This window comes from Chiloscyllium punctatum, chromosome 40, assembly GCF_047496795.1.
Source record: "Chiloscyllium punctatum isolate Juve2018m chromosome 40, sChiPun1.3, whole genome shotgun sequence".
Taxonomy (NCBI): Eukaryota; Metazoa; Chordata; class Chondrichthyes; order Orectolobiformes; family Hemiscylliidae; genus Chiloscyllium; species Chiloscyllium punctatum.
Window position 1 is genome coordinate 451,801 of NC_092778.1, and position 13,261 is coordinate 465,061.

Below are 13,261 nucleotides of genomic sequence, written 5' to 3' on the forward strand. Positions count from 1 at the left end.
GTTCTTGAACTTAGTGTTTAAGTGAGCAGCGGAAGTCTCAATGTTTAATAATATTGAACACACTCCCTCTTTTTATACCTTGCCCAAAATATTTGTAACAACGAACTTAAACTGATAAATGGTCCTACTTGAAAGATTAATGGAGTTCTGTGTTCCCATTCATCTAGATAATGGAACCAATTTGGTTACTGTAGGAAAGATTTCCTTCAACCCAAAAGACTTGCTGGGTCATGGAGCTGAGGGAACATTTGTATTCCGGTAAGGCAAGGAAAACCCTGGATGATAGTCACTTCATTTACAGCCAGTAATGGATCAAAAAGCAACAAGTGTTATTCAGAATGTGTCCTGGATTAAAGTTACAGGTCCTAGCTGCAGTGAACTTAACAATCAAGAATTTAAAAGGGTGATTGTTTTGGCATATACATCAGAGCACGAACACGCTTCACTGCTGGGGGTAGTACACAAGTTTAAACTGTGAGGCATTGAGCTTCAATTGCCAAATGGAGATCAAATTCTCCCCAACTCATTCCAAGGTCATTCTCTTGGCGTACCTGCCAGGTAATTTCACGATATGATATTCGTTGTGGCTTGGAAGGCTACATGGGATAGGAGAAAGCCATTCGATTCCTTTAGATTGTTGTGCTATTTAACTAAATCGCTACTAACTACTATGGGAGAAAAAGGTTCTGATTCATTAGGCACATATACCAGCTCTATGGAAAGGGAGAGCTGTTTTGTTGGGGTAGACTTCATTTGAACGATGCTGGGCCTAGTGTTCTGGTGAATTTTATCACTAGGGTTGTAGATGGGCAGTGTGATTGAAAGAGGCAGAAAATACAAGCAGAAGAGTGCAGCAGAAATTACAATCAGCATAAGCAACAATGTTTAAAAAGTCAGAGATTAAGGTTCTTTATTGGACTATCTTTGTAATAAGATAGATAACAACACAAATAGAAATACATTTAAATGACTTGATGGCTAACACAGGCATGGTTGCAGGATGACTTGAAGAACTTGCAAAATGGAAAAGGGGTCAAATAGCTTTGTTAATAAAAGAGCTTTCAGTGCAGTGCTGAGTTGTGATATAGGTGCAATAAATGGTGATGTGGAATCAGTTTGAGTGAAAGGAATAGCAAAGGAAATAAGTCATGGGTAGAGGTTGTCTATTGACATTTGAAGTGTTGCCTGACTGCAAGACAAGGTATAAATTAGGAAATAATGGAGACGTGTAAAATGGGCACGATAGTTATCATGGGTGATTTTAATCTCCATATTGACTGGATAACTCGTTTGGCAAGGAAAACATGGAGAATGAATTTGGAGAATGCATTAGGCATTGTTTCTAATATCGGTACATTGCAGAAACTATCCAGGAATGGCTATTTATCACCAATAATACATAATGAGGTTGGTTTAATCAGAGATTTTGTAGGATCCTCTAAGGGGTAGTGATCACAACATGGTAGAACTTCAAATTCAATTTCAAGGAAGCAACTTGGGTCTCAAACCAGTGTTTTTAACTTAAGTAAGGGCAATTATAAAGCTACGAAAACAGATTTGTCTAAAGCAGATTGGGAAAATAGATAAAGGAGAATGTTAGTAGATGAGCAGATATTTCATAAGACTCAGCAAAAATTTAATCCAGTCAAAAAGAAGCATGCGATAAGGATGAACCAATTTGTGTTAACAAAGGCAGTCAAGGAGAGTATCCAGTCAAAAACTAAGGCACACAAAGGAGAAAAAAAGATGTGGTAGAGCTAAAGGTTAGGAATTTCCTTTTTGGAACCTTCAGTGAATGACTAAAAAGCTAATAAAAAGGGAGAAAAATGATTTTGCAATTAAATTGGCAGAAATATAAGAGCAAACAGCAAGTGCCTCCACGAGTATATGAAAATAAGAGAGCAGTTAAAATGAGTATGACTTTTGCAGGATGTGTCTGGGGAATTGATAATGGAGAATAGAAAATGGCAGATAATTTAATCCATTATTTTGTGTCATTATTCACAGTGGAGGGTCCTGTAAACAATCTAGTGATATCAGATAAGCAAGATGCTTGGGTGGAATGTGGTTGGGGAAATTGGAGAGGGGAGAGGGAAATCTTGTTAAGTTCCCTTTTATAAGGGACAAAGTATTTGGCAAAATCATGGAAATAAAGACAAACAAGTCACCATGACCTGATGGCCTACAATCTAGGATTTTAAAGAAAATAGCTGTAGAGATAGTGGAGGCTTTAGTTGAAATATTTCAAAATTCAGTGCACTCCGGGAAGGTTCCAGTGAATTGGAAAACCACTCATGTGACACCCCTGTTCGCGAAGGGAGAAGGATAGCAAGCTTGAAACTACATGTCAGTTAGCCTAATATTTGTCATTGAGAAAATACTTAGGTCAATTATTAAGGAAGAAATAGCAGATATTTAGAAAAGCTTAATTGGGTTTTGTGAAATGGAAATCACGTTTGACAAATTTGCCAGAGATCCTTGAATGTTTAACAAATTGAGTTGATTAGGAGATGTCGTGTATTTGAATTTCCAAAGAGCATTTGATAAAGTGCCACATAAAAGGTTATTGCACACGATAAAATCTCATGGTATTGAGGTAATGTAATTACATGGACTGAAAATTGGTTGACACACAGAAGACAGAGTCGGGATTAATGAGTCTTTTTCAGGTTGTAGCTGAGGATGTAGCTAGTAGAGAGCCAGAAGAACCAGTCCTGGAATCTCAAGTATTAATGATTTGTATTAATGACTTGTAGTAGAGTGGCAGAGTACAATGAATCTGAACTTGCTGATGATACAAAATTAGTGGGAAGATATGATGAGGACATAGGGAATCTGCAAGAGAATATAGATAGGTTGAGTGATTGGACAAAAACTTGGTAAATAAGTTTAATGTAAGAAAATATGAGATCATGCACTTTAATAGGAAGAATCAAAAGGCAGACTATTATTTAAATGGAGAGAGGCTCCAAAATGCAGCACTGAGGGATCTGTATGTTCTTGAGCATGAAACACAAAAAGTTAACATGCAGATGCATTGAGTAATTAAGAAGGCAAATGAAATTTGATCTTGACTGTTCAGAATTTAAACATTGGGAGGTGGAGGCTAGATCACTGAACATTTTAAAAGAGGAAGTAAATAGATTTTTGAAATACCAAGGAGTTAGGGGTTGTAAGGAGTTGCAATGAACGAAGAGTATAGATCCAGAGGGCATTGTCTCAGAATAAGTAGTTCATTTAGATGAGAAAGAATTACTCCACCTGGAAAACGGTAAATCTTTGGAATTCTTTATACTAGAGGCCAATGGAGATTCAACCATTGTGCATACTAAGATAGAAATCAATAGATTTCTAGATATTAACAGCACGAAAAGTTAAGCGAATAGTGTGGAGTGATTTTAAAATAGATGATTAATATGATCAAATTGAATGGTGGAGTAAACTCAATGGCTTAATGGAAAACCTCTGCTACAATGTTCCTGTAACTTAGCTATATCTTAATCCATCTAACCACCTTCGTTCCATAATCCTCAATACCCTTATCTCAATTAGTTCTCAACCTTTTTGGGGAAAATAATTCGGGTTCTACAATTTGTGTGAAGAAAGGCTTTCTAATCAATATATTCAAAGACTTGAGCTGCATGGTCTCAGCTTGAAACATTTACCTGTTTTTATTCAAACTCAGATTTGCTAGTATTTTAAAAAATGGTTTGTTTTTATAGCCTCTCATTTATCTGTTCCACCCTCCATCAACTTGAAGTTATTCAAAGTTGCTGTCCACATCCTAAATTCTACCACATCCCATTTGCCTATCGTCCCTATTTTTACCAAACTACATTCTTACCTCCTTGTTTTCAAATTCCAACATTGCCTCATCCTTCCTCATCTCTGTAATTGCTTTCAGCTCACCAACCAAGATATCTTCATTCCTTCAAACGCAGCCTGTTCAGCATCCCCAATTTTAATTGTCCACTACTGGAGACTGTGCCTACAGCAATCCTAAACTCTGGAATTCTGCTCCCTAAACATCTCCAACTCTCTACTTCTGTATTCTGTTTCCACACACTCCTTGAAATTTATTTCTTCAATTGCACATTTTATGATTTGACTTAGCATTTCCTTATGTGGTTCAATATCAAATTTTGTTTGATAATCCTTCGTTGATGTGCCTCGCGATAGTTTGCTACATTACGGGGCTGTAAGCACAAGATTTTGTTTGTGTTGGTAACTGATTTCCTATTCATAATCCAGAGGCAGCTTTGATAATCGAAATGTTGCTGTGAAAAGGATTCTCCCTGAATGTTTCAATTTTGCCGACCGTGAAGTTCAGCTCCTTCGTGAATCTGATGAACACCCCAATGTCATACGTTATTTCTGTACTGAAAGAGACAAGCAGTTCTACTATATCGCTATTGAACTTTGCAGTGCCACACTGCAGGAGGTGAGTCAGGAACTTTCTGTTTAATGATTTAGTGATTCTTCTTACTCTCTATCAAAGGATACACCCCAGTTAGTTAAGGTTTCACTGTCTTGGAGAATTATTGAGTGATCCAGTTGATGTTTCTGAAATTAGGTAGGAAACTGCTTGTGTTGATCTGGGCAAGTTGTACATTTAATCAAAGTTTGAAGTAGCAGTGGAAGTACTTTGCAAAAAAGGAAATTATTGTTTAAAGGAAATCTGGAGTTGCTTTTTCATGCAGAGGGTAACCAGAGTTATGAATTATTTTGCCTGTGAAGTAAATAGCTGCAATGGGTTCATGGTTTCTGATGAAAGAACAGATTAAGGTAGACTTTTATAAGTAGGATTGTACACGTTTTTTTCAAGGAACTACTTATCTTTACTTTGTGTCCAGCTTGCCCTCATTCCAGTTCACACAGTCCGGGTCTCACTTCAGCGCAAGAGTGTAGTGCCAGCAATTGACACAGATATAGATAGGTAAGTATATTGTGAAGATGATATAACAAAGATGCAGGTTGCTGTAGATGAATTGAGTGAGTTAGCGAACTTTTGGCATGTGGAATATAACATGGGAAAATGTGAAGTTATTCACTTTGGCATGAAGGATACAAAAGCAGAGAATTATTTAAATAGTGAATGATGGCAAATTTTGAGGTGCAGATTGAACTTGTTATTCCAGTCCATGTCACAGAAGGTTAATATGCAAGTACAGCAAGCCATTAGGGAAACTAATGGGATGTTATCATTTAGTACAGGAGAAACTCAACATAAAAGTAAGCATATTACACTTCTGTTATACATGGCATTGATGACACCATATACTCTTTATTTAAAGAGGAAAAGGGGGTCCCTAATTTACAAATGTAGTACTTGCAAACATGTTCCCATACAGGAGTGTAATTTTAAAAACCCAATGTCCTGGCCTGTGTTCCAACTAGCATGCAACTTGACTTATGCACAGACACCAGACCAGAACCATTCACTACCTAGGGAGTGCCTATGTATAAATGCATTAGACAATAGACAATAGATGCAGGAGTAGGCCATTCAGCCCTTCGAGCCTGCACCGCCATTCAATATGATCATGGCTGATCATTCCCAATCAGTATCCTGTTCCAGCCTTATCTCCATAACCCTTGACTCCACTATCTTTAAGAGCTCTATCCAATTGCATTGTAGGCAGTTCAGAAGATATTGAGAAGTATGGTGCTGGAAAAACACAGCAGGCCAGGCAGCATCCGAGGAGCAGGAGAATCAACGTTTCGGGCATAAGCCCTTCTTCAGAAATGAGGCTGGTGTGCCAAGCGGGCTGAGATAAAAGGTAGTGGGGGAGGGAATTTGGGGGAGGGGTGCTGGGAATACGATAGGTTGAAGGAGGTGAGAGTGATAGGCTGTAGAGGGGGTGGGGGTGGGGCGGAGAGGTCGGGAAGAGTATTGCAGGTCAAGAGGCCGGTGCTGAATCTGCGGGTTGGGACTGAGATAAGATGAGGGGGAGGGGAAATGAGGAAGCTGGAGAAATCTGCATTCATCCCGTGTGGTTGGAGGGTTCCTAGGCGGAAGATGAGGCGCCCTTCCTCCAAGCATCATGTGGCCAGGGTCTGGCGATGGAGGAGGCCAAGGACCTGCATGTCCTTGGCGGAGTGGGAGGGGAGTTAAAGTGTTCAGCCACGGGACGGTTGGGTTAGTTGGTGCGGGTGTCCCAGAGGTGTTTCCTGAAACGTTCTGCAAGTAGGCGGCCAGTCTCCTCAATGTAGAGCAGACCACATCGGGTGCAGTGGATACAGTAAATGATGTGTGTGGAGGTGCAGGTGAATTTGCGACGGATATGGAAGGATCCATTGGGGCCTTGGAGGGAGGTGAGGGGGGAGGTGTGGGCACAGGTTTGCACTTCCTGCGGTTGCAGGGGACGGTGTCGGGAGTGGAGGTTGGATTGGTGGGGGATGTGGACCTGGCGAGGGAGTCACGGAGGGCTCCGGAAAGCTGATAGGGGTGGGGAGGGAAATATATCCCTGGTGGTGGGGTCTATTTGGAGGTGGCGGAAATGACGATGTATCCGGAGGTTGGTGGGGTGGAAGGTGAGGACCAGTGGGGTTCTGTCCTGGTGGTGATTGGAGGATCGGGGTTCAAGTGCAGAGGTTCGGAAAGTGGAGGAGATGCGATGGAGAGCATCATCGACCACGTTGGAGGAGAAATTGCGGTCATTGAAGAAGGAGGCCATTTGGGTTGTTCGGTAGTGGAATTGGTTCTCCTGGGAGCAGATGCAGCGGAGGCAAAGGAATTGGGAATATGGGATGGGGGCAGGATGGGAGGAGGTGTAATCTAGGTAGCTGTGGGAGTCAGTCGATTTGCAGTAAATGTCTTTGTTGAGTCAGTCGCCCGAGATAGAAATGGAGAGTTCTAAGAAGGGGAGGGAGGTGTCTGAGACGGTCCAGGTAAATTTGAGGTCGGGGTGGAAGGTGTTAGTAAAGTGGATGAACTGTTCAACCTCCTCGTGGGAGCACGAGGTAACGCCAATACAATCATCGATGTAGCGGAGGAAAGGTGGGGTGTGGTGCCAGTGTAGCTGCGGAAGATGGACTGTTCCACATATCTGACGAAGAGGCAGGCATAGCTGGGGCCCATGGCTACTCCATTGGTTTGGAGGAAGTAGGAGGATTGGAAAGAGAAGTTATTCAGAGTGAGGACCAGTTCAGTCAGTCGAAGGATAGTGTCAGTGGAAGGGTACTGGTTGGGTCAGTAGGAGAGGAAGAAGCGGAGGGCTTGGAGGCCTTTGAGATGGCAGATGGAAGTGTATAGGGACTGGATGTCCATCGTGAAGATAAGGCGTTGGGGGCTGGGGAAGCGAAAATCATGGAGGAGGTGGAGGACATGGGTGGTGTCCCGAACTTAAGTGGGGAGTTCTTGGACTAAGGGGGACAGGACAGTGTCGAGATATGCAGAGATGAGTTTGTTGGGGCAGGAGTAGGCTGAGACAATGGGTCGGCCAGGGCAGTTGGGTTTGTGATTTTGGGCAGGAGGTAGAAACGGGCGGTGCGGGGCTGTGCGACTGTGAGGTTGGAGGCGGTGGATGGGAGATCTCCTGAGGTGATGAGGTTATGGATGGTCTGGGAGATGATGGTTTGGTGGTGGGAGGTGAGGTCATGGTCAAGGGGGCAGGAGGAGGAGGTGTCCGCGAGTTGGCGTCTCACCGCACGCTACGCCACTCCCATGTCGATCTCCGCCCCCACGTTAATCTCCGCCTCCACGTTAATCTCTGCCCCCACGTCAATCTTCGCCCCCATGTCGATTCCCGCCCCCATGATTAACTTCGCTCCGACGACCAACTCCACCCCCATGACTAACTCTGACCCCACAACTTACTCCGCACCCATGCCTAACTCCGCCCCCACTCCCAGCTCCAGCCCCACACCAGGTCCTAGCTCCCAGCCCTGCCGTATTTTCACCATCCCTCCAGACATCCCCATCTCTGCGGATGAACGATCAGTCCTCAGCAGAAGCCACACCTTCATCCCCCTACGCCCCTGGATCAATGAGTTTGACATGCGGCTAGACATCGAGCATTTCTTCCGCCGCCTTCACCTCCGCACCTACTTCTTCAACTAGGACTCCCGCCCACCCTCTGACGACCCTTCTCCCGCCTCCAACACACCCCATCCACCTGAACGCCCTGTGCTGCCTCTTACCTGCCCTTGATCTCTTCATAACCAACTGCCGCCGCGACATTGACCACGTCGTGTTAGTAAAGTGGATGAACTGTCTACGCCTCCCACCCGCTCCAACCTCTCACCCTCACAACACGCAGCCCTCCACTCCCTCCGCTCAAACCCCAACCTCACCATCAAACCGGCAGACAAGGGAGGCACAGTGGTAGTTTGGCGCACCGATCTTTACACCGCTGAAGCTAGACGCCAACTCATGGACACCACCTCCTACTGCCCCCTTGACCATGACCTCACCTCCACCACCAAACCATCATCTCCCAGACCATCCATAACCTTATCACCTCAGGAGATCTCCCATCCACCGCCTCCAATCTCATAGTCCCACAACCCTGCACTGCCCGTTTCTGCCTCCTGTCCAAAATCCACAAACTCGACTGCCCCAGCCGGCCCATTGTCTCATCCTGCTCCTGCCCCACTGAACTCATTTCAGCATACCTCGACACTGTCCTGTCCCCCTTAGTCCAAGAACTCCCCACTTACGTTCGGGACACCACCCATGCCCTCCATCTCCTCCATGATTTTCGCTTCCCTGGCCCCCATCGCCTTATCTTCATGATGGACATCCAGTCCCTATACACTTCCATCTGCAATCACGAAGGCCTCCAAGCCCTCTGCTTCTTCCTCTCCCGCCGACCCAACCAGTACCCTTCCACTGACAACCTCCTTCGACTGATTGAACTGGTCCTCACTCTTAACAACTCCTCCTTCCAATCCTCCTACTTCCTCCAAACCAATGGAGTAGCCATGGGCCCCAGCTATTCCTGCCTCTTCGTTGGATATGTGGAACAGTCCATCTTCCGCAGCTACACTGGCACCACCTTTTTCTCCGCTACATCGATGATTGTATTGGCGTTACCTCGTACTCCCACGAGGAGGTTGAACAGTTCATCCACTTTACTAACACCTTCCACCCCGACCTCAAATTTACCTGGACCGTCTCAGACTCCTCCCTCCCCTTCCTAGAACTCTCCATTTCTATCTCGGGCGACTGACTCAACAAAGACATTTACTACAAACTGACCGACTCCCACAGCTAGCTAGATTACCCCTCCTCCCACCCTGCCCCGTGTAAAGACGCCATCCCATATTCCCAATTCCTTCACCTCCACCGCATCTGCTCCCAGGAGAACCAATTCCACTACCGAACAACCCAAATGGGCTCCTTCTTCAATGACCGCAATTTCCCCTCTGACGTGGTCGATGATGCTCTCCACTGCATCTCCTCCACTTTCCGAACCTCTGCACTTGAACCCCGCCCCACCAATCGCCACCAGGACAGAACCCCACTGGTCCTCACCTTCCACCCCACCAACCTCCGGATTCATCGTATCATCCTCTGTCATTTCCGCCACCTCCAAACAGACCCCACCACCCGGGATGTATTTCCCTCCCCACCTCTATCAGCATTCCGGAGAGACCACTCCCTCCGTGACTCCCTCGCCAGGTCCACACCCCCCACCAACCCAACCTCCACTCCCGGCACCTTCCCCTGCAACTGCAAGAAGTGCAAAACTTGCGCCCACACCTCCCCCCTCATCTCCCTCCAAGGCCCCAATGGATCCTTCCATATCCGTCGCAAATTCACTTGCACCACCTCCACACACATCATTTACTGTATCCACTGCACCCGATGTGGTCTCGTCTACATTGGGGAGACAGGCCGCCTACTTGCGGAACGTTTCAGGAAACACCTCTGGGACACCTGCACCAACCAACCCAACCGCCCAGTGGCTGAACACTTTAACTCCACCTCCCACTCCGCCAAGGACATGCAGGTCCTTGGCCTCCTCCATCACCAGACCCTGGCCAGATGACGCCTGGAGGAAGAGTGACTCATCTTCTGCCTAGTTACCCTCCGACCACAAGGGATGAATGCAGATTTCTCCAGCTTCCTCATTTCCCCTCCCCCTCACCGTATCTCAGTCCCAACCCCCGGATTCAGCACAGCCCTCTTGACCTGCAATCTTCTTGCCGACCTCTCCGCCCCCACCCCCTCTCCGGCCTATCACCCTCACCCTCACCTCCTTCCATCTATCGTATTCCCAGCGCCCCTCCCCCAAATTCCCTCCCCCCTATCTTTTATCTCAGCCCGCTTGGCACACCAGCCTCATTCCTGAAGAAGGGCTTATGCCCGAAACGTTGATTCTCCTGCTCCTCGGATGCTGCCTGGCCTGCTGTGTTTTTCCAGCACTACACTTCTCAACTCTGGTCTCCACCATCTGCAGTCCTCACTTTCTCCTAGTTCAGAAGATATTTATCAGATTGATACCTGGAATGAGCTGGTTATCTTATGAGGAAATATTGCACAGGCTGGGCTTGTTTACATTTGAGTTAAAAGGACAATTCAAAGGTCAGTGAACAAATGAAAGCTGATTGATTCAAATTTGTAAAATACCCCTGTACTGATCAGTCTTGACAATGTGAACGTTGAAAGTTCTGAGTGCATCCAGAACCAGAGGATACTTTTAAATCAGGAGTCATCCTTCTGGGACTGAAATGAAGGCAATTTTTTTCTCTCAGGGGATTGTGCAATTTTGGAACACTCATATCTCAGAAGGTAGATGAAGTTGGTTCATGAATGTTTTCAGGCAAAGATAGATCCTTGTTTGGAAAGGAATCGAGAATAGATCAGAATTTGAAACACAAAGAGATTAGCCTTGATCTTATCAAATGGTGAAACACACTTAAAGGACTGAATGCTCTACTTCTGCTCCTGATTTTTATGCACACAGTGAGTTGTGTTGACTTCCTGAGATCTTCATTGTCAAATGCTCATTGCTGTCATTTGTAAAAGGCTGAATTGGCATAACTGGTAAAAGTTGAATCTCCGCATTAATGGTGGGTGTTTGAGAAAACGTATGGGAAGTGCTCAACAAATTGCAGAATCTCTCCTTTAGTGTTTTTAAGAGATGGAATATTTGGCTGACTGTGTAGCATTGACAAGAATTTTGTTTTGCCAGATTTCCAGGGCAAACCAATTTTCTTGTATGCACTATTAAAGAAATCAAGAGTGGCTTGCAGATGTGATGCTGAGTTTTATACAAACTCTGGCGGTCAGTTTAGTTTTGACACAGAGGCAACTAAGATAAAAGAGTTTTCCATCTAGACAGTCTAAAGTATAGACAGTCAATCTTTGAGGAACTGAATTTATCATTGACAAGTGAGACTGCTAGAGAAGTTCTATCGTTAGTGTCTCAAGCATCCTTTGGATTCACTGAGATGACCGTCAAACAACTACTAGTATACCAGTGGCTGATAGCTGCAAAAATATTCAGGCAAAACTTGAAAAATCAACTTTGATGGACTGGAGACTGACCTAATGGTTGATAAGTGTCTCCCCGACCAAATCTTGTTTACTCTACTTTCAAATGGCCAATATTCCAGGGAAGAGAAAGAAAATGCTTTTAAGACATCTTGAAGCCTTCATTGAAACGTTGACAGGGAGGTTTTTTTTATTACCAATTATTCAAAATGACAACAACATGTCCATCAAGCTCCATCACACTTTAGGTCCCAATGACCTAATTATGAGGTAGAGTGGTGGCAGAGAAGGGGAGAAAGGTACCAAATGCTGAACTAAGAATCCCTTTGCCTCATGATATATCCTGCTTCATGTGCCCAAAGATCAAAGAATTGAGAATTGCCTGTTCCCCACATGAAGACCTGTGGCAGAAATGCACAACTCTGATCGTGAGGCCCCACTTTCACAGTCTATACTCATAGTGAAAATCAAGATCAAGTGAGCTTTTGCCTATCTACTCCACTGGAGCTGTCTGAACTCCTCAAGCTCGTTTTAAGGCACCTGTGTTTTGGTGTGACAAGTGTACTGCTCCAATCAAACACCCCACCTGCTGCTGTCTCTGGAGCAGGTCATGCCTGGCTGCCCAGGCACTTCTGACTAGAAGTGATAGTCCTTTGGTGCTCACCTCACCGGGAGAGTAAAAGGTTCTGCATAGGTGTCATCTTCAAACAGGGGCCAGTTGGCGAGAATGAACCTATGCCAATCTTAAGAGTGTTCGATGGGATATTGTAGTGGGATCTTTACTCTGTGCTAAGCTGTTTTCTATTTGTCCTGGAAATAGTTGATGGCACGGTGTAGAGGACGTTTTACTACATACCCATTAACATATGTGTTTTGGAATGTTTGATAGAACAGTGTAGAATACGTGAAATATGAACAGAGTTAGATGATATGGACTACCGGATTTGCTTTGTCATTTAATAGAATCATGGTTGATCTTGGGCTTAAGCGTGACGTTTAAGTTCCCAACTGACCTTGGATGGGTGTTGCTGAGCTTTATAATTAAATGTATTTTTGTTGAACATTTTCAATTTTTTTTCAATGTTTTGTTTGCTGCCATAATGTTTAGTCTGTTTTCTCAATTAACCTTAAGCTCTCCTTTATCATTATATAATTAATTTTGTTCACATTTAAGTTTCTTATATGTGATAGAGTATGTCACTTTCAAAGGTGACATGGAATTTAACAGTGTTATGATCACTTTCCCACTGAATCTTTTATTATGACATTAATAATTAACCCTGCTTCATTGCACAATTCTAGATCCAACATGGCTTCATCCTGAGTCAGTTCCACAATGTATTGCTCCAAGAAACAGTCACAAAAACATTCAACCCCCATCTTCTTGACTTCCCTTTTCAATCTAATTGTACAATTCTTCAAAAAAGTTAATTATTACAGTGCCTTTTTTAGAAGTCCAGTGATTTCTTGTTTAATGTTCTATCCAGTGGTCTAACCGTTTTTGGAGTGATGGTGCAATATACCACTTATATCAGTGATTTCTGACTATTGCTACTTCTGATTTCTACCTGTACTGATTCTATTTTTTCATATTCTGAGGCCAGATTTTTTTCTCAGGAATTTTCTTTTGTAATCCTTTACCGTCAGCACTACTCCTTCTCCTTTGTCCTTCTCTCTGTCTTTTGGAATATTGTATTCCTTGAAATATTTTTTTCCCAACCTTGATCATCTTGTAACTATATTTCTGAAATAGCAATTAGATCTAAATAACTTTCCTCTATTTTTGCCTGTAGTTCATCTATAATATTGCAGAAGTTT

At 44.1% G+C, this 13,261-nt stretch overlaps 1 protein-coding gene across 4 annotated transcripts in view; it reads left to right on the plus strand.

The window, feature by feature from the left end:
- ern2 (endoplasmic reticulum to nucleus signaling 2) overlaps nt 1-13,261 on the plus strand; it is a 129,825-nt gene that overhangs the window by 87,756 nt on the left and 28,808 nt on the right. For all 4 annotated transcript variants that reach the window (XM_072559124.1, XM_072559125.1, XM_072559126.1 and 1 more), the window contains 2 exons: nt 168-258; nt 4,252-4,441. In XM_072559124.1, the coding sequence (XP_072415225.1) occupies nt 168-258; nt 4,252-4,441 (281 nt within the window). The remainder of the gene's footprint in view (nt 1-167; nt 259-4,251; nt 4,442-13,261) is intronic.